At 51.2% G+C, this 20,437-nt stretch overlaps 1 protein-coding gene across 1 annotated transcript; it reads left to right on the top strand.

Annotated features, from left to right (window-relative positions):
- The first annotated feature begins 1,754 nt into the window (after positions 1-1,754).
- On the top strand, positions 1,755-19,898 carry KEL (Kell metallo-endopeptidase (Kell blood group)). The gene is given in 21 exon segments (XM_087821322.1): positions 1,755-1,778; positions 2,070-2,211; positions 2,494-2,670; positions 4,289-4,413; positions 4,728-4,874; positions 5,268-5,290; positions 7,549-7,638; positions 7,640-7,682; positions 7,684-7,779; positions 7,874-8,062; positions 8,307-8,455; positions 9,523-9,652; positions 15,547-15,657; positions 16,740-16,838; positions 17,084-17,161; positions 17,570-17,670; positions 17,849-17,959; positions 18,075-18,142; positions 18,352-18,521; positions 18,884-18,979; positions 19,664-19,898. Coding segments are annotated over 21 exon segments (2,331 nt in total). The 3' UTR covers positions 19,826-19,898.
- The last annotated feature ends 539 nt before the right edge of the window (positions 19,899-20,437 follow it).

A 20,437-nucleotide genomic window follows, 5' to 3' on the forward strand; every position in this document is an offset into this window, starting at 1 on the left:
CAGTCGACACAGGTACCAATTTAATGTATGTTCCTCAAAAAGAGTTTGTATAAGGTCCTGCAAAGCCCACTGCGTTAGTCTACTAGTGCCATGATTATGCTTTGTAACAAATTGCTCAAAACTCAATGGTTATAAAAACAAGCATTCTTATATTCAAAGATCTGCTTATTGACTACTGTCCAGCTGATAAAGGCTGTGTTCGATTGTGCTTCAGGATGCGTTTGGATGGGCTTGAATCTAGGACATAGATTTATGCAGGTCTGCTGCATGTGTTTGTTCAGGGACCCAAGCTGAGGTAGCAGGACCTGAGCAAGTCACATTTTCCCATAAAGAATCACCTGAATACAAGAGTCTAACCAGACCATGCAAGTGATTTTCAGACTTGGTTTTCATGTTTATCATGGTTAGTAATGTTCCATTGGCCAAAGTAAGTCATATGACCAAGCCCAACATCAGTGGACCAGGAGAAATGTTTTGTTCATAGTGGTGGTGGTGGAGTTGATTTCAATCTGGGTTCTATCAGCTACTAGTCATGTGGTTTTAGGAAAGTCTCTTAATCAATCTGTACCTCCAGTTTCCTCATCTGTAAAACAAAGCATGCCCTTGTTGGCAGGTTAGTGTAGGACTAAGGAATTAATGCATGATTTGTGTATTGCCTTGCATGTTGTAGGCCAACAACGAATGATAGCTATCATCATTTGCATGTGTTTATTTATGCTGTCCCAGAGTTTCTAAGAGCAATATAATAGTATCAGATCATCTGTGAAGTAAAGGGTAAGAGATAGTGAACCTGGTTTTTCTACTTTGGGTTCTCACATCTCAATGGAATACAGGAAAAGGCTAAGAATTTGCTAGGAGTTGGAGAATGGGGGCTGTTTAAGGAGAGTTTGAGGGATTCTGGGGGTTTCTTTTCCTTCGCTGTGAATCATGTTTACCACTCACTTCAAGGCAAATGAGGATGTGCAGGAGGCTAATTTGGAGAACTTGACATATCAGGAAGTAGCACACGACTTGTGTCTGAACATTATAAAGACAAGAGACTCTGGCGAAGTCACAGAGCCGGCCAAGAGGAGCCACCCAAGGGCAAGATTGCTTGGGGAGTGCGGACTCCCTGCTGTGCCTCTCCTGAGAAGCCAAGATAAGGGAGGAGAGGCCACAGTGTCTCCTGACTGATAACCAGGCTCCACCCAGAGGCCAATGGTGTGTGTAAGGGGACAGGGGCCTTCAGTGGCAGAAGTGCCCCTTCTCCAGGACCAACGAACTGGGGTGGAAGGAGGAGGGGGGCCATTTCCTGAACCCTAGTCCTGGGACTCGGCACCCAGACCACAACCAGGAAAGATTTGGGGAGCCAGAGAGAAGGACTGACGGACAGACTGCAAGCCCCCTGGAGAAAACCACTTCTTTTTGGAGTCAGAGGCCTCAGCTGGGGAGTGGGGGCGGCTGCTGTGTGAGAAGGCCCTGCCCCGCCCTGGAGGGGGGCCGTGGGAGGCCTGGGAAGGAGAAAGGGCAGGAGGTGATGGGGGAGGGCGGTGGTGCATCCAGGGGACAGGTTCATTCTGAAGCCCATTTGGGAACACTGCCCCGGGATGAAAATATGTGTGCGGGGGGGTAGGGGGGTGGAGGTGTTAACATGACCTAACTCTCTTTAATGTACCCCCTTCCCGAACCAGCTTCTCTCCTCCTCCTGCTCACTCGGTTCAGGAGGGTGGGGACAACGGTGGGGAGAGCCACGGGGACCGAGCCGGGAGAGTGGAATGGGGACTCTCTGGAGCCAGGAGGTAAGTGACGTCCTCGGCCTGCCCTGGGCAGACTGATGACACCCTTCCAGCTCTAGTGTCCCACCCCCTCACAGCCTGCTTGGTCTTTACCCACGACACCCGGCATCTCTTGCCTGCGCATCTCCCAGGGGTCTGCACAGGGCCGAGTTTAGGGAGATAAGAACAATCTCTGAACACGGGGGCCCCAGCACTAACTTATTGATTCTCTCCCCTCCTTTCCCCTTCCCCCTCCCCTCTCCCCTCCCCTCCCCTCTCTCTCGTGTTCTCTGCCTCCTGGTTCCGCCTGCACAGAGACCTCCGGAAGAGGGGCAGCCCCCCCTGCAGAGCAGATGGTGGGCCAGGGCCAGGCGGCTGCTAATGGCTGCCCTGCTTTTAGGCTTGCTCCTTGGTTCCTTTGTGCTTTTGACCTACATCTTCCAGAGCTGTGGACCTCGTAAGCAGGCTCCTGGAACCCCCAACCCCCGCAGCCCTCCCTCAGTCACGGGCCCCATCTGTCCATCACCCGGAGGCTCCGCGCCCACCGACCTAATTCCCCACTCATCCTGGCCCTCCCCTCTCCCGCTTCCCAGTTCTTTCCCCTGAGCCCCACCCGGGGACACCAATAAGGCCATCTCCTCACCAGGGCTCTCCCCGTCCTCACCACGCGTTCCTTTGCCCAGCCCCTTGGGGGAGCCCTCATCCCTCTTTCCCCCCAGCTCTGAGCTTTTCCCCACAGGCTCCTGCGAGAGGCCCGCGTGTGGGCACCTCCTGAGTCATTACCTGGCCTCTAAGAACACCAGTGTGGCCCCCTGCACTGACTTCTTCAGCTTTGCCTGTGGAAATGCCAAAGGCACCAGCGACCCTTTTCAGGCCCTTGCTGAGGAGAGCAGGAGCCGACTTCGGAGGATACTGGGTAAGGAGTGCAGGGCGAAGGTTCTCTGTGCACACCGGTGACTCTGAACCTGAACCCTCGTGACTCCAACGCCTGTGTGGCTGGGGGACCGCGGGCCTGCGCCATCCCCAGTGGGCCGTCAGAACACCGCCCGGGTGCGCGCCTCTCTCACTGTACCTGTCGCCTCGGACACCTCCTCTCAGCCATCTCTCCTGGCCTCTCGCTTCATCTTTTCTTTACCTAACCCCCACCCCCTTTCCTTTTCCACTTATCCGTGGTTACTCCCTCTCTCCAAGTCCCCCCCTTGTACCAGCTCCATCTTTGTTGTCGCCCCTATATGTTCAGTTTCTGTCCTGCGCCTGGTCTCTTCCCCACCAGCACCTCCTCAAGAGCTTTTGCCCTTTAATTCTCTCCATCACTCTCCATCCCTGGCCTCCGAAGCCTTCTTGTGTCCATGCCGCCTGCAGGGTTGTCCTCTCTGTGCCGTGAGCTCCCCTCTCTCGGACAGTGCTCTCCTGTGCGCCACCGACACCTGGGGCCGTGGCGTGCAAGCCGAGCTGGAGCAGTGGGACAATGGGGGTGGACCGTGGGAGGCGGGGTGGGGAGAAAGAAGTGGCACAGCGGGGTGAGAAGTGACGGGGGGGACTTTACTTGGCTGTGTGTGAGGGAAGGCGCAGACTGCGAATAGGCATGAAGAGGAACAAGTTAAAGCCCTGGGGCAAAGAAAAATCCCTGTAGACGGTGGCTGTGGAGGAACGACAAGACCCCAGGGGAAAACCATGAGGGAAGAACCGAGCCCATCGGGGGGCTGCGCGTGGGTCCCAGGGAGTGGGACGGTGGTGAGGATTTGGAAATGGGAACCTTTAAGACAGTCCTGCATTGCCAGGGGAAGGGAGCCTGGAGAGTGTGTGGGCAGCGCAGGTTGGAATTGAGGCGAAATAAATGCACCCCCCTGGCCTGCTTGTGATGCAGGAAGAGTGGAAGTAGGCTCCCCGTTGGCCGGCCGGGCCTTCCTTTAAGGCACAGGGGTGAAAAGAAACAATGGGCTTGGGATAGACCGCGTGCCCACGATGGCGTGAACGGACATTAGGGACACCGAGGGAGAGGCGCTAGATCTTGGAGGGCGCGTGATTCCAACGGGCATGGGTTTGGCTTATTGTCATGTGTCTGTTTATTTTTTTAAGGTTCAAAGAGGGAGGAGTCTCGGTTAGGAGAGCCCGCCCCGTTTCTTCTCCCGGCTAAGCCCTTCCTCAAAGCTCTCGGATGTCCTGAATTTCTCTGATTCCTTTATTCGTCTCCCTCCCGCCTTCCACGCCCACCCCCTGTCCTCTGTCCATATCCCGCTTCTTCCTCTCTCTCCTTCCCTTCCCTGCCTTTTCCTCCTTATTTCCATTCTCACCTCCCCTTTATTTTCCTCATTGTCTCCTCCACACCCTTTGCCTGCTCTAACTCCGCCATCTAGGTGATCTGTCCAGAGTGGACGGTCCTCCCGTCTCCCCAAGTTTCCTCACCCCTCCACCCCCCGCCCTTCCCTTTCCCCATGAGTCTCCCCTCTTTGCTATAAGCTCCCCGCCTCAGCCTTCTCTGCTTGCCTCTGCTCCGGCCCCGCTCCTGTAACCCACCCGTGCTTCTCTTCTAGAGGCCCCAGGGTCCTGGCACCTGGGATCCGGGGAAGAGAAAGCCTTCCAGTTCTACAACTCCTGCATGGACACAGGTGCCATCGAGGCTGCAGGGGCCGGTCCCCTCAGACAGGTGGTTGAGGAGGTGAGACACGGGGCATCATTCTTCTGGATACACATTACATAGGACCAATGTACGCTCAGGGCTGTCGTTTTGTTTTCTAGAGGGTGGGTTTCTTTCTTAGGGATCCCCAAGTTCTAGGAGGTTAGATGGAAATGACAATGCCCTGTGGAAATATTAGGTCCTTGGGTGAGGCTGGAGAAAGGGGGATAGAGGTGGAGCCCTGGAGAGATCAAAGAACTCAGAGTAGAGGTCAGGAAGTAGCAGGTGTCTGAGGATTGGGGTACAGGGGTCGGAGACAAGACCCCTATGCTGAGCCTTGTCTCTCTTCTTCCCAGCTTGGAGGCTGGCTACTCTCCAGTAATTGGACTTCCTTAGACTTTAACCGAACTCTGAGCCTTCTGATGAGTCAGTATGGTCACTTCCCATTCTTCAGAGCTTATCTGGGACCTCATCCCACCCCTCCACACACGCCAGTCATCCAGGTGAGGGATGTACTGGCAAAAACACAGGGAGACCTGGGCCTGCCTGGAATTCCAGCCTCTCATTTCTTAGAGGAGGGGTGCAGGTTGGGGAGACAGGATAAATATGCAATGTAGGGAAAAGACCTATCTTCAGGGCAAATCATTCAGGTGAGAGTTAGCACTCTAGGCAAGATTCAGGAAAGGAGCAGCAAGGCCAGTCCTGGGAAGACAGAAGTAGTTTGGGTCTTCCTTATTGCTTATCTGATTACCCCAGAACCTCCTAACTAGACCCCTGTCTCCAGTGTCACAGTTACTCTTTATTTTCTTCTGGGGAACCTTTCTCCATCAAGAGCTAATTATGCTATTATCTCTGCTTAAATGCCTTCGCTGACTCACCAGGTCTTCAGGATCTAGTTCTTAATCTCGAGCAAAACCTTGCAGGTCTTTTTACTGTCTGATCCTACTGACTTCTCCAGCCTTATCTCCTGCCACACCCCTTCTGCCCCTTAAACTCCAAGCCATGCTCGCTCACTTATAACTCCTCAGTCCTTTGCATGTCTGACTCCCTTTGCCTGCAGCACCACTCCCCAGTCCCCCACGCTCAGCCTGGAAGATGGACATATTTTGACTTATATTATCACTTCTTCCAAGAAGTCTTCACCGACACCCTGGCTAGAGTTTGGGAACCCCTCCCCTTTCCCATGCTCTGAGCACTAAACTCTGCGCTGGAGACTAAGCCTCTTAAAAACAGGGCAGCGCTGTGTTCACCTTTGTTTCTCAGGACCTAGCCCAAGGCCAGGCCCACACCAGGTGTTTGTTAAGCAAGTAAATAAATAAAAGCATTGGCGGCTTCGGTATTGTGGTAGGCAATGTGATGCTATGTATTTGACCCCATTCTTAACCGTTTCACAAATTTATAAAGGGTAAATATACAAGAAGAACTGATCACCAGTATGGGGTGTTCTAGGCTTCAGTTCTAAAGGGGGTGCTCAGGAGTTTAATGGCCTTTGGGGATTAGTTAAAATCTGAAATGGTTAAGGAAAGGCTCAGGGAGTAGAGACTGTGAGCTGAGCCCTGAAGCTGTGGTTGGTTCATACAGGTGAAGGTGAAGACATAGGGCATGCAAAGAGCAGTGGGGGAAGTCCTGAGCAAAGGGGAGAGCCTGGGGTGGTGTGACTCCTCTGTGGGGTCGGTGGACAGAGGATATGGGGGCGGGGTGCAGTCAGAGGTAAAAGTAAGCCTGAAGACATGAGGCCAGGCTGATTATTCCATTCCTAAGAAGCCAGATCGAGGTGATAACTTTTGACATAATAGAAAAACATTGCTACTGAGGCCTTTCAAATCCAAGGGTTGTGCAATGAACTTAAGTGGAGTCAGCAGTTTGCGAGGTCAACCTGGAGGTGCTGAGGAACCGAGAGGGGCAAGTTTCAGGTTCTGAACTGAGATGCTTACGGTAGAAATGGGAACAAGAGGCCAGGTGTGAGGGTTTAGGTGACTTCGACCTTGTGGTCATGGTCCAGAGGACTTGATGACTGATTGAATGTACATAAAAAAAAAATGGAGAAATTGGAAAAGGTTCTCCCAGCTTTGATTTGGTGTGAATGGGAAGAAGGTGGTTACTCTCCATCTCGAGACTGGATGGAGCCTGGGGAGAGAGAACAGATGGCAGAGGGAGCACCCCAGTGAGGGGCTGGGGGCAGAGAAGAGCAAGAGAAGGCAGGGGGTGCTAGTCAGACGGGCCACCAAGTGAGCCACGAAGGACAGGGAAGGAGCCAGTTTCAGGAAGGAGGAGTCAGCCCTGATTCTAAGACTTCTGAGCTCAGAGAGTAGGGAATGAGCAGACAGCACTGGGACCTCCTGGAGATAATATCAGGAACGGCTGTGCGACTGGCCACAGGCCACACGGAGTTGAGGAGGGAGCGAAGGGAGCCGAAGTACGGACATAGACGACTTAATTCTTTAGTACAGACATAAAATGCGATGAGGGAGTCGGGTGAAAGTTTTTTCAAGGCCAGGGAAATTGTAACTCAAGGCAGGAGTGGGATTGAAGTTGGAAAAAACAAGGGAAACTGTAGGAGAAACAATTTTCAGAATGGGATCGAGGACCCGCCAGCACAGAGCCCAGATGAGGCGAGGGAGGCCAGCAAGCCTCTCGGCCCGTGTGCAGAATGCAAGAGGGCACCCAAAACCCAGTGGTCAAGAGAAATCATATTTTAATGAATATTTAAAAAAATCAAGGTCAATGCAAAAACCCATGATGAACAAAATATCAAAATTTTGTTCAGTGTGGACTTTTTGAAAAAGAAAGAAAAAACCATATATCTATTTCTCCAAAATGGATTAAAACTCTATCATAGACTTTTTTGAAAACATCTACAATTTTTTTTTTAAAGTGAATTGAAAATACATTGTGGATTTGGGGGCGGGGGAATCTATGGCGAACAAGGCCTTGTTCTTTTACTCAGCATGGATTTTTAACACTCACTTTGATTTTTAAAAATGTCAGTTAGGATATATCTTGATTACTGAGTTTTTAGTACCTCTTTAATTTTGCACCCGAGATGGGTATCTCGCTCATGTACCCTGGACCTTACCCTCGCACAGAAATGCCTTCCTTCAGGGCATGGATTATTACGCGTCTCTCTATGAGTGCCCCCAAACTGGCTGAAATACCCACCTTCTCTGGTCTTTTTCCCCGTGCCCCTTGCATCCAGGCCCGTCCTTTCTTTGTACTCTCGCTCCTTCTCTGTGCCCTGTTTATTCCATCTCCTGAGGCTGTCTTCCACGACGGCCCCCATCTCCCCACACCAGCCCTCTCCTTCCTCCACACTACCCACTTCTCTCCAGTCTCTCTTGTGTCCAGATAGACCAGCCCAAGTTTGACATTCCCTTCAAGGAAGAGCAGGAACAGAAGATCTATGCCCAGGTAAGACGGAATGGTGGACAAAGGTCCCGACCTTTGCCTCTAGGAGAAAGGCAGGGGCCACTGGTGGCTGTGACTGAGGTTCCCCCTCCCCCAGATCATGCGGGAATACCTGACTTACCTGAATCAGCTGGGAACCTTGCTGGGAGGAGACCCAGGCAAGGTGCAAGAACATGCCTACTTCTCCATCTCCATTACCTCGCAGCTGTTGCAGCTTCTGAGGCCCCTGGGGCAGCAGCGGGCACAGGGAAAGCTTATCCAGATTGTCACTATAGACCGACTGCAGGTGCCTTGAACCAGGGACTGGAGGGGGATGGGCATGAGGGTCTCTCTCCCAAACTTCCTCCACCTCCTTGTCTTCGCTGTCCGCATTCCCTTAATTCCTTTCCATCCCTGACATTTTTGGCTCCATCGGTTCCCCCAGCCACCCCCTTCCCCATGCCCCCTCAAACTCTGAAGGTGGGGAGACTGTTGTCCTTCCCCCTCTCCCCTTTTCCTGTTCCCCTCAGCCTTTGTGTCCCTTTCCTAAGGAAATGGCCCCTGCCATTGACTGGTTATCCTGCCTGCAAGCAACATTCGCACCAATGTCCCTGAGCCCCTCCCAGACTGTCGTGGTCCATGACCTGGATTATTTGACGAACATGTCACAACTGGTGGAAAAACAGCTGTTGAGCTACAGGTTTGCCCCAGGTGGGACTGGGGAGGTACCGGGTGGAGGAAAGAGCCTGAGGACCCAAAGGTCTCAGGAACGCAGGTGACTTCTGAGAATGAAGGCTGGTAAAGGCCTCCCAGGAAGATGGGGGAGATTCACAGACCCATGGGACAGAGAAGGGGTGGGGTGGACAGCCCAAGAGGGAATGGAGGAAGGATGAGAGGCTTGAGGGGCTTGGGGAGGGAAAACACACATAAAGTGAGGGACACAGGGGTCCGGCAAGTCGCAGGATTTGCTGGGAGTACACCCAGCCTGTGGAGAGCCTCTAAGCTGTGGGAGATGCTGGAAGGCCAGGCACGGGGCTAGCTCAGCGGTGTATGTCTCATCAGCGGCTCATGGGTACGCATGGGTGTGGGGGGACGCAGGAGGTGAAAGCAGGGGTGCTGTGGGGGGAAAGCTGAGGGAGAGGCCACTTCTCAGCTGGAGACCTTGTGGGAAAGATCAGGAAGTTGAGGAAGGTGGGGAACATGAGGGTGACGCTCTGTGTTGGGCCCCCCTCCATCCCTGATACCTGTGTGCCCACCACCTGAAGGGACTTCCTTCTCGGGCTTATGCCCCTCTTCATAGTAACTCAGGGGCAACAACATCTGGAGCTGGTTTACGCAAGGGCACAAATCACACCTGTAAGAGAGATGCCAGCAGGGCAGAGAAAGGGCCCAGGCCCGGCTCTGCTGTGCTTAGAAGGTACGTCTTATACGTCTTAAGATGAGCTGAGATGCCTTGGTTGGGGAAGTAGATGAATCAGTTTTGTGAAAACTTAGTCCAGCCTTCATCTAGACCGGATCCTTCCCTCCCTATGGCTTGAGAAGTCTGCCTCTTTGTCCAGGTCCTTCTGTCGTCATTTTCCCAGCCCACTCCGACCCAATCCAAGGCGAGCTCTCCTTCCCTTTCTCACGGTCACATGGTTCTCCTCCGTAAATACAGAGGAGAAGGGGCTTCTCCCTGGAATCCGCCTGACTTACGCAAGGAGAGGCTTTGCTTGAGGGACCCCGAGAGCCTTGGGGTGTAAGTGCGGGTCTCTTTTCTCTCCACAGGGACTTTTTGCAGAGCCACATGATCTTCGGGCTGATAGACACCCTTTCTCCAGCCCTGGACAGTAAATTCCAGGAGGCACGCAGATTGCTGAGCCAGAAACTGCGGGAGCTGACTGAACGGCCACCCGTGGTGAGGACAGGAGGGCATGAATTGTCCCAGATTGGGGGCTAAAGGAGCACCTGTCATTTTGAGGGGTAAATTTTGGCCTATCGCTCTCAGGTCGGGGGCATGAGGGTAGATGCCCCTCAATGTCTGGGCCTTTCACAGAGGCCGACAGGGTGGGCTTACAACACTTACCTTGAGAACCGAGGTGCCAAGTACCGGAACTTTATGGCTATGGCCTTTTGCTAAGTATTAACGGTTAAATATAGAACTCTAAAATGACCAAGAGCTGCCTTTCCTTTGTCATGACCCGTAAACTATTTTCCTAGCCACTCTGAGCTCTGAGATTTGAAGACGGATGCGAGACAGGTATAGCTAGCAGTGGCCTTCCCTCTGTCCAGGTGGTTCCAGTCTTTAGTGTTCAAATTCCTCACAAACAGTTTATCTCTGACATTCAGTGGGATCTGTTGGGCCACACTGTGCGCTTTGTGGCACAGATCCCAATATATCTGAGGAGGGGGCTAAGTAGCAAATGCATTTTACTAACTGAAGTCTACTGTGTTAGATAAGATGTGGAGATATTTTTTCACTGAGAACTTTGAAGTCCTGGGTTGGACACATCCAAATGCAAGTGGAGGTATCTAGTAGGTTAGAAACACCCCAACCTCGGGCCTTGATTTAGTCTTGAAATTCACGGGGTTTTTGTGGCATTTTTCTTAGTCATTTATGAACCATTTCTCTGCCCTGGAGAAACTCACCACCTGAAATATCTGTGGAATTCAGAGAGGGGAAATGTATGCACAGGGACTGGAGTGTATGTATTGCTTATTGAGAATTTATAATGTGCTAGACATTTTTCTAAGCCCTTTAGATAGATGAGCTGGTTTAATTCTCACAAGTTTTCCACATAATTTTGTCCCTGTTTTATAGATGGGGAAATCAAGGCACAAAAGTTAAGAAACTTGACCAACATAGTACACCTAGTAAGTCGGTAGAGCTACATCGGGTAGCTACTCTTTTGCAGTTTCATTGCATGCATCTTTTATCATAAATGACTTTATTTGAACTCTGATAGTCTGGCTCCAGAGTCTGTGTGCTTAATCACTGTTTTAGAAACAACAAAACAAAAAAACACTCCTTCTTAGGACTTTCACTCAGGTGGGCAAGGCCCCAGGTAGATTCCTTCTGCTCAGCCTTTCTCTTCACTCAGATGAAGAACAGAACCCCGACTCCCGTTAGCTGTGGTTGCTATAAAATCCCTGGCAACAGCCAGCTTCCTATGAATCCCAGAGCCATGGCCTGGTGGAGATTCTTGAATAGGGGGAAGAGTGCCAATGGTGAAACTCACGCTTGAGCTTAGAAGGCTTACAGTTTGCTAAAGTCATGTCCTTTAAATATATCTGTATATCTATATATCTATATATCTATATTCCATTTATTAGGATATATAGTTGTTTTGGGGCTTAAAAGCTGAATGAAGCTCTATCAACAAATGGTTGTGTGGCTTTGGGGACCCCACTTCACCTCCCTGAAACAACGGTACCAAATATAACAAGTAATAATAATAGTCGATACACACTGGGTAGCTACTCTTTTGCAGTTTCATTGCATGCACCTTTTAGCATAAATGGTTTTATTTAATCTTCCCAGAAACACTCTGGGGACCTCAGAAAGAACAAGTAACTTTTGCAAGACTACACAGCTCACACATAAGAAACAGACACCAGGACAATCCGTCTGGCTCATGGGGTCATGTTTTTAACCACATATTGTGCAGGATTGAGAAATTAATGGGTGGTACAGAAAATGGGTTGGCAAATTCTTTCTATAAAGGGCAAGATAGAATAATTTTTGGCTTTGTGGTCCATATGGTCTATGTGGCAACCACTCAACTCTGCCTTTGTAACACAAAAGCAGAAGTAGAACAAATAAATGAAAGGGTGTAGCTGCATTCCATGGAAACTCTGGTTTAGACAACAGATACTCTTAGAGTTCCCAAGAGGAAGGGATCTGGGTTGGTTTGACAGTCCAGTGGGATTTCCCCACAAGAGGTAGGAGGGAAGCAAGGTCTAAAGAATCGAAGTTTTCTGGCAAAGAAACTGCTATCATTTCATTGAGACAAGCCATGGGATAGACTGGCTGAAACATGGTGCAATATGACAGATCCTCCTGGTGGCTCTGGCTGAGAAGAGTGGGCTGGGCTACACCTGCTGCTGGGGTGCATGCCCAGGAGTTTGAGGATCAGCAAGGAACCAGTGTACCTGGAACAGAGAGTGCAAATAGGATAAGAGTAGGGAGGAGTTTGGAGAGGGAAGGAGGGGAGAATACAGGGCCCTGTAGGTCACTGTAGAGATTTTCGCTTTTCTCTGCATGAAAAGGGGGCCTAGAGGATTTATCTGTTTTATGTTTTAAAAGAGTGTATTTTGAAAGTAAGCAACAAGATTTCCTGATAGATGTGTGGTGTGAGGAGAGTGGAGTCAAAGACACTGCGAAGGTTTGGCCTTAATTTGACCAGAATTCATGAGTCTATTCGATGGTTATTACGTACAGATTTCTAACTATATTCTTCTGAATGCATTCTCCTTTGCATTGCCCTTATCCAGAAAGGCTTCGAGGTCTCATTATATGACCATATTTTTCTGGTTAATTCTGAATATATAGGCAATAAAAATGGCTCTTAAGCCAGGTCTTATTAAATTTGAGAAAGCAGAGTTTGGGGCAGTAAAAGTAGGACTTCGCATTTGTACTTGTTAAATGTGAACTGTTTCTATTCAGGCCAGGCTCCCAATTCAGGTAACTTCAATCTTTTTTTCAATCATCCGTTATATTTCCTTTTCTTTTCCACCCTGGATGCTTTGCAGTTTTATAGTGTATCTTCATCTAGGCTACTGTGAAGATCCTGAAGAAGAAAGAGCCTCGGATCAGGCTGTTGAAGACCTGGCTATAGATTCATCCATTCATTTATGCAGCAAATATTTATTGAGCACCTGCCAGATGCCAGACACTTCTCTAGGCACTTAGACTACAGTGAACAAAAGAGAAAAACATCTCTGCCCTCAGACACTTACATGCTAATGGATGAAGAAAGACAATAAGCTAACCAAATGTTATGGAAAAATAAAACAGGGAAAGGAGAGGCTGTGTTAGGCGGGATCATCTTACAATTGTCAGTAGTCCTGGTCAGGGACACTCATACCAACTTGGATCATTAATTTTCCCCCCTTGATTTTTAGCAAGAGTGGAAGGGAGGGATGGGGGGGGGAGAGAGACAGAGAGGGAGAAACATCAATGTGAGAGAGACACACCAATTGGTTGCCTCCGGCACTCGCCCTCACCGGGCCTGGGGCTCAAACCTGCGACCTAGGTACGTGCTCTTGACCAGAAATCAAACCCTCAACTCTTCGGTAAGCGAGCTAATGCTCTAACCACTTGGCAATACCAGCCAGGGCAGAGTCATTAATTTTTGATGCTTTGTTACGGTTCAGCCAGCTGAGAATCCGCTCAAATTACACTATCATCCAACATAGATTTCTCCAATCTAATTCACGAAGATTTCATTTGTGGCTTTGTCAAGTCCCTTCTGGAAATCAAAATAATGCCAGTGGGGTAATAGTGTAGAATTTACAGAGTATTTTCAATGGATTCTTTTACCTCATCTTTTAAGCAACTCTGTAAAGAATCAGAACAGTTATCTCACTTTCATAGCTGGTGTATCTGAAGTCCTGAGGTTTAAGTTAAATGTCAATATTTAGTGAATGTTGAATTCTCTGTGCAGAGGTGGTATTGAGGTGGTCCTGGGGTGGCGGGAGTGTGCATCTGACATATCGATGTGTTTTGCTGGCTCCTAAAGCTTTTTATAAACTTTTAATTGATCGCCAACATTCAAAAATTAGGAGATGGCGCACCAGTAATCCAATTTCCAGCCCTTTGTTGTGGTAAGCGTGAAGTCTGGGCATCACTGGGCTAACCTTGTCCAGGGGCAATAGCTGCTGGCAGCTCATTCAGACTGGACGTATTCTCTACCATTTGTCATCACCCCTCCATGTCCTGTGGTTCTGATGACAGGCATCTCTCAGTTATGTCACCTCATGGCCCCTACTTGAATTTGTGACTCCTGGTTTGCGGTATGTCCTAGTGTGGTGAACCTGTTAGCCAGAGAAATTGCTATTATGTTGACTTTGTTTGTGCTCGGTGATCCTCCATTGGCCCTTAGTCATTACACATTATTTTCCAAGTGTTAAAATATAGTCAGTTTAATGATTCCTAGAGTTGCACAAGGGTGAGCAACGGGTAGTCTGAGGTGGCATCTATACTCTCTAGTAACCAGGTCAGACCTGCTGGGCCCGGGCTATGGGGACAGGCATGGAGCAGGCAAAGGCTGTTGGGGAAAGGGGCAGGCCCCAGTGAAGGGGATCAGAGAACAGCTCCGGAGCAAGGAGGTGTGGAAAGGGCAGATGACACCAAGAGCAAAGCTGACGCTGTTTGTTACTGCTCCAGGTGTTGCCCCAAAGCCAAGCTTGTTGTAAGGGAGGCCTGTGGGGGACAGACACCGAAGATGGCCAGCAGAGCCTGCACTTGACCCAGTCCTTGCTATCAGACCGAGGTTTCCTTTCCACTTGTGTTAATTCTTCAAATGTGTGTTTCAGAGCTCCAACTAATATGCTAGAGAAAGTGTCCGAGTCCCTTCTCCTCGCAAGGTCCTCTACAGGTCTCATGGTGAGGGGACAAGAACACACAATATGGGCAACCAGGTCTGCAGCCACATCCAAGATGATAAATGTCCTAACAGGCAGGCCTGGGACTTCCTTCTTCATTGAGGACAAGACTGGCCTTCTCTTTCTGGTCTCTTTTTTCGTGGGAGTCCCATAAACACTCTCTCCAGCCTTGGGACCAGAGAGCTTAGTGGCAGCCTAAGAGGAGATCTAAAGGGAGTAAATAAGTTACAGGAATGAAGTCTTGTGACTTCATCCCACTCAACCCAAATTAGCATAGTAGCTGATTTTCCCAAGTCCCAGCTCAGCTTTCCCTTAGGCCAGCTCTCTTATGCCTACCCGGGACCCTTGAACCTGTTTTTCAGCCTGGCCTGTGTCATCTCTGGGCCTACCCCTTGGGCAACTCTTCCAAACCATCCAAGCCCACCACCAAAACCTCCCCAGCAACCCTTTTTTCTTATGCTTTCTGCCCTGCTGTAAAAATCTTGTCCTGCTGCCAAGGCCCTATTATGTTTTTGTCTATCTCTCTGCCTTTGAGATTGAAGATGTCCCTTGTCTCCCCTTCATTTCATCTGGCTTTGGCTGCAAGTTTCTTAGCTCTCTGAATTCTTGTCTTTAGTCTTTTCTTTAGTCTGTTCTCCTACCAGACAACAGTATGGCATCTGAACCCCAATAATTTCACTCTGATAATTTTCTTCTTTATAAGACAAGATCTTGCCATATGGCCCATGACAACCATTTGGAGAGTGGGGAGGGTGGTGGAAGGGAGGGAGGAATAACCTTCTCTAAGTTGCATTTTAAGCAAAGAAGCATTGGAAGGGAAGTCATTGCTGGGCTCCCAGAGCAGTGCTTGTGGTGGGTGTGGAAGGGGCGGCCAAGGGACCTGAGGGGTTTGGCATCTAGCCCTCTCCTTCCCAGGAGCCTTTCCGTTCTCAAGACGGATGCATCCTGAGGCCTTGCTTTCAATTTCTGTAGGCAATAAACAAGGATTATTTGCCCAAACCAGGCTCATGAAACTGATCCTGGAGACCTATGCCTTTTTGTGCTGAGCGGCAATGAACCCATGTGTGCCACCAAAAGGGATAACCCAGTAAAGAGAGACAAACCCAGAATGTCCAGAAAAGAGGGCATCTTCTGTGGGGGGAGGACAGGACAAGATTGGCTTGGGGAAACAAACGAGAACCTCTTATTCCAACTTTGTCTCTGTAGCCTGCCCGCCCTCGATGGATGAAGTGCGTGGAGGATACTGGAGACTTCTTCGAGCCCACCCTGGCACCCTTGTTTGTTCGTGAGGCCTTCAGCCCGAGCACCCAAAGTGCTGTATGTGAGAGCTCTTTCCCAGGCCATGTTCCTCCGTCCCTCCCCACCCAGCACATCCTCTCCTAATTCTGCTGGCTGCTCCCTTCTTAATGCTTGGTGTGTTTAAGGAGTAAGGCAGTCCCAGAGAGAGACCCCAAAGAATGGCAGGCGATGTCCCCAGGGTCTGTATGGTTTAGCTATGGGACATAAAGCGTACACAACATGCACTAACTTGAACAAGTCGCCCAACTCTCCTGCTCTTGTGTTTCCTCAACCAGAAAACGAGAAAACTGAACTCCATGACCTCTAAGGCTACTCCCTGTTTACAATTATTTAACAACACATGAAACGACATGAGGATGGATTGATATAATCTTAAGAAGTGAACATAACTACCAAATACTTTTCTGAGTGCCTACCATGTGCCTGGTACTCTCGTAGGAACTTCGCTTGAACTACTTTAAGGCCGAGCATCGTCCTAATTTTATAGAAGAGAGAACCGAAGCACAGAGAGGCTTGCCCAAGCTGCCAAAAAGCAGTCAGGACTTGAACTCGGGCTCCTGGTCTTGGCACCCATTTTCCCCCATTGAGGAAAGATATACACAAGGTGGTAGATGGCTGGGGAAGCGATAACTCTAGTCAGGTTGTGAAGCTAGGGACACTTCAGCTTGCTGGGACGCTGAAGTCCCCAGGAAGATGGAAATAGAAAAACCATGCCTTAAGAAAGGGTGTGAGGACAAGGGTCCCCAAGAGCAGAGGTAGAATGACAGTCTCACCCTCCCTCCACCTTCTGAGTGGATTGCTGGCCCAGGAGCGAGGAGGTGGTCTTCCCCCCTCAGCAGACTGAGGTCTCCCCACGGAAGAAAGGAAATCTGCTCCCCTGTCTCCCCTCAGGAGTGACCAGCTCCCACCTTCCCTTTCTAGCTCCACAGATCTTTCTACCTTGGGGTTTGGGTCACCTAGGAAATGCCACTTTCCTCTCTGTCTTTCAGACCTCCCCCCTCCTCAGGGCCAAGGCCCCTCTTTAGAGGCTCGGCGGGCAGGACCCAAGACTGAGGCAGGTCCTCACCCTGTTTCTCTGTCCCTGCCCCTCACGCCCACAGGCCATGGACTTATTCGGTGCCATCAAGGACGCCCTCATCGCCCGCCTCAGGAGGCTTCCCTGGATGGATGAAGAGACCTGGAGGAAGGCCCAGGACCGGGTGAGGCCAGGAGGAGACACAGGGTGGGGACAGGCGGGGCGGGGGGGGGTTGCATATTGGATCAAGAGATCCCAGTGGCTGGGGGACAGAAAGGGCACAGCAGTACACAGCAAGTTTAAACACCAACACATGGCGCACCCCCCCCTCCCCCAGTGGCAACATAAAGGGGGGACAGGGCAGTGGCTGGACAACTTCCCTCCGATCGACTCAGGGTAGCTAGGTTCCTTCTACCTGTGTCTCCCCAGGTCACCCAGCTGCAGGTGGAGATGGGGGCTCCAGAATGGGCCATGGAGCCAGCGCTGGCCAGACAGGAATACAGCGATGTGGGTCCCTGCCCTCGACGGCTCTGTCTTGGTCCTCAACTTCCTCACCCCATGACCCGCCTGACAATAGGTCTCCCTGGGTGATCCCAACCCACCCCTTCCTGGCCCCGGAGCTGGCTGGGCTTTCTGGGGGAACAGACACCCTGTGGGTCTTGCCCGCAGGAGAACAGAACATTTTCAGGTCACGATGTGTGTGTGCACACGTGCATCCCCGCGACTTGACCGAGCGTGTTTATCTATGTGCTGACCCGTGTGAAGCCTGTCTAGACCACAGGTGGTGTGGGGGCGTCATGCTGGTTTCCACTGTCCTAGGCTGTCCGTGTATCAGGGCTTTTCTGTCTGGGTTCAGATGCAGCCGTCAGGTAGGTCCGTGTGCATGTACACTCGTCCCCTCTTGCCTCCTCCCAGGTGCAGCTCGGACCCAGCTTCCTGCAGTCCTTCCTGAGCGCTGTTCGATCCCGCCAAGCTAGAATCATCCAGAGCTCCTTGCAGCCTTCCCCCCACCACAGGTATGAGAGCCACGGAGACACAGACACTGCCTCCCACAGGTGCCCACCCACGATTAGCAGGAGAGCAAGCCAGGGGCTCAGGGAAACAGGCACAGGGACAGTAGCTGGGGGTGACCGCATATGTCGGGGGGGGGGCGATAAATTATAGAGTTGGTATTCATGTGTGCTCTCCCCACAGGTGGCAGGTGGCCCCCTGGGGGGACAATGCTTACTATTCAACACCTGACCACGTGGTGGTCTTCCCAGCCGGACTCCTCCAGCCACCGTTCTTCCACCCTGACTACCCCAGGTTTGGGCCATTCCATGAGGGTGGACAGATGTCACGATGGATAGGACTGTGGTTGGGGGATTGGGGTTAAAAATGTCAAAAGGTTCTGGGGGTAAGACAAGCCCTGTCTTCTTAGGGCCGTGAACTTTGGAGCTGCTGGCAGCATCATGGCCCGTGAGCTGTTACACGTCTTCAACCAGCTCTGTGGGTACCAGTGGGCCACTGGGAGGTGGGAGCCCAGGTGATGGCTCCAAAGGAGGCCTAGAGGGGGAGAAAGGGGGGGCGTGGGAAGGCTCCAGGCACGACAGCCCCGAGCCTTTGCAGTGCACCTGGGAGCCGGCCCAGCCTGCGGTGCCCCCTCCTCGCTCCTGCCCCGTGCCTTACCATCTCCTTCCATGCCCCATTTTCAACAGTACTCCCTGGGGGCTGCCCCGCCTGTGACACCCGTGCCCTAGAGGGGGCACTGCTGTGCCTGCAGCGTCACTACGCTGCCTTTCCGTTACATGGCGTAACTTCCTTCAATGGCTCCCACACGGTCCTGGAGAATGCGGCAGATGTAGGGGGGCTGGCGATTGCGCTGCAGGTAACTCACATCCCGAGGGCCACGATCTCTTTCTACCAGCAGAATAGATACCCTGTCCCTGACTTTTCCTTCGACCACCCCTCATGCAGACATAGTTGCAGAGCTTTCTGCCTGTCACATCTCCACTGAACAGTGGCCGCTTGGGGATCCCCCTCTTGCTTAGCAGGTCCCTCTTTTCTAGGATATCCGTAGGTTTTCTGACAAGTAAATTTTCTCCTGGCTCAGACCCGTGTGTTAGTGCAAAACTTGGGGAAGGGGACCATGAACTAACTGGTCTGGAGTATCGTGAATAGGGCATCAAACTTCCAAATGGCACAGGTCTGGGGCCTAAAGGCTGCTCTCCATCCCACTCCCACATCTAGGCATACAATAAGCTGCTGTTATCACACCATGGGGAGACCACCCTGCCCAAACTGGGCCTCACCCCCCAGCAACTCTTCTTCCAAAGCTATGCCCAGGTAGGCAGCCACCGTCTCCCACCGCAGCTTGCTCCGTGTCAGGTAAACACCTTGTTGGTAACGTTTAAAGGATCTCTTCCTCCTCATACGCCTTTCCCCAAATGCCCCCCACCGTCTGCCAAAGATGTCCCCACTGTCTCCTTTCACAGATGTCCCCTTGGGCCCATCCTTTCATATCACCACAAATGCTTCTGCCAAATTTAGCATCCCCTTCAAAAAACAACAAGAAAACTCTGCTCCCAAATCCCTCCCTGAGATGAACTCAACTTTTTTCCATTTATTTTTTCCTCCTGGAAATAGAAACCCATTGAAAACAAGCCTTAACACACTATAGGCTACATTTCTCCTCAAAGGCCTCCCCCCAGGTGTGGTCTCTACTTGATGTGACCCCCAAACTACCATGTGCTACCCCAACAGACGTGGCCCCCCATTCCTCAGTATAAATACCCCCTTACAGAGTTCTTCTAATAGAACCCACAGCCTGCCCCCCACCCCCATCGTCTAGTGCCAGGTTAAATTACCTACAACTGGCAAATGCTCCCTCTCTCCACATGACCCTTGGTCATTCCCATCCCTGCTCTTGTTTGTCTGCTGTCCCTAGTCACCACCTCGTCACCAGGTCTTGCCTACTGACCCTTATCTGCCCTGCTAGTCACCTTACCCTCTGTGGACCTCCCTTCCTAGGTGATGTGTAAGGAGCACAGCACACAGGATTTTCAGGACACTCACAGCTCTCCCACCCTCCGAGTCCACGGGCCCCTCAGCAGCACCCCAGCCTTTGCCAGACATTTCCACTGTCCACGTGGTGCCCTCCTGAACCCCTCCCAACGCTGCCAACTCTGGTAACCTGGCTACCAAAGCGACCTCAACACACGTGTATTGATACCTCCCTGCCCCGTCCACGGAATCAGGGCGATGTTTCCTCTCCCCCCCTTTTCCAAAAATAAAATCTGGCAATTGGCTTCTGCCTATCTCTCAATGACTCTTTCCTGGTATGCTCTGTGCCTGAAAGTCACAGAAAAGATAGAGGAGAAACTTCTAAGCAGAGCTCCACAGACTCGAGAAAGAAAAGAACCAAAGCTTGGTGGCCTGGTAGTAGGTCTAAAGGTCAGTGGGCTGGGAGGTTGGGTGATTAAACAGACTACTTAGAGATAAGAAGGCTTTGGTTAAGTCTCAGAAATGGGTCCCCAATTGTTTTCAGGATTTTATTGCTATTTTATTGTAGCTGCTTCCTCCCCCTGATCTGCTGTGCTGAGCGAAGCCAGGGGAGGCGTGGGAGAGAGAAGGGCGGGGTCGGGCCTGGTGTCTCCAGCCCCGAGGGATGGAGCTCGGAGCGGAGGGAAGCAGGGGCAGGATGCCGCGTGTGTGTCTCCGCGGGGGCCGTGACCTGGAGCCCAGGGGAGGGAGTCAGTACGCGATCATGAAGCCGAGGTAGAGGTCCAGGTCCTCATCCGGGAA

This window comes from Miniopterus natalensis, chromosome 10 (genome assembly GCF_054644295.1).
Source record: "Miniopterus natalensis isolate mMinNat1 chromosome 10, mMinNat1.hap1, whole genome shotgun sequence".
In the NCBI taxonomy this organism is placed as follows: domain Eukaryota; kingdom Metazoa; phylum Chordata; class Mammalia; order Chiroptera; family Miniopteridae; genus Miniopterus; species Miniopterus natalensis.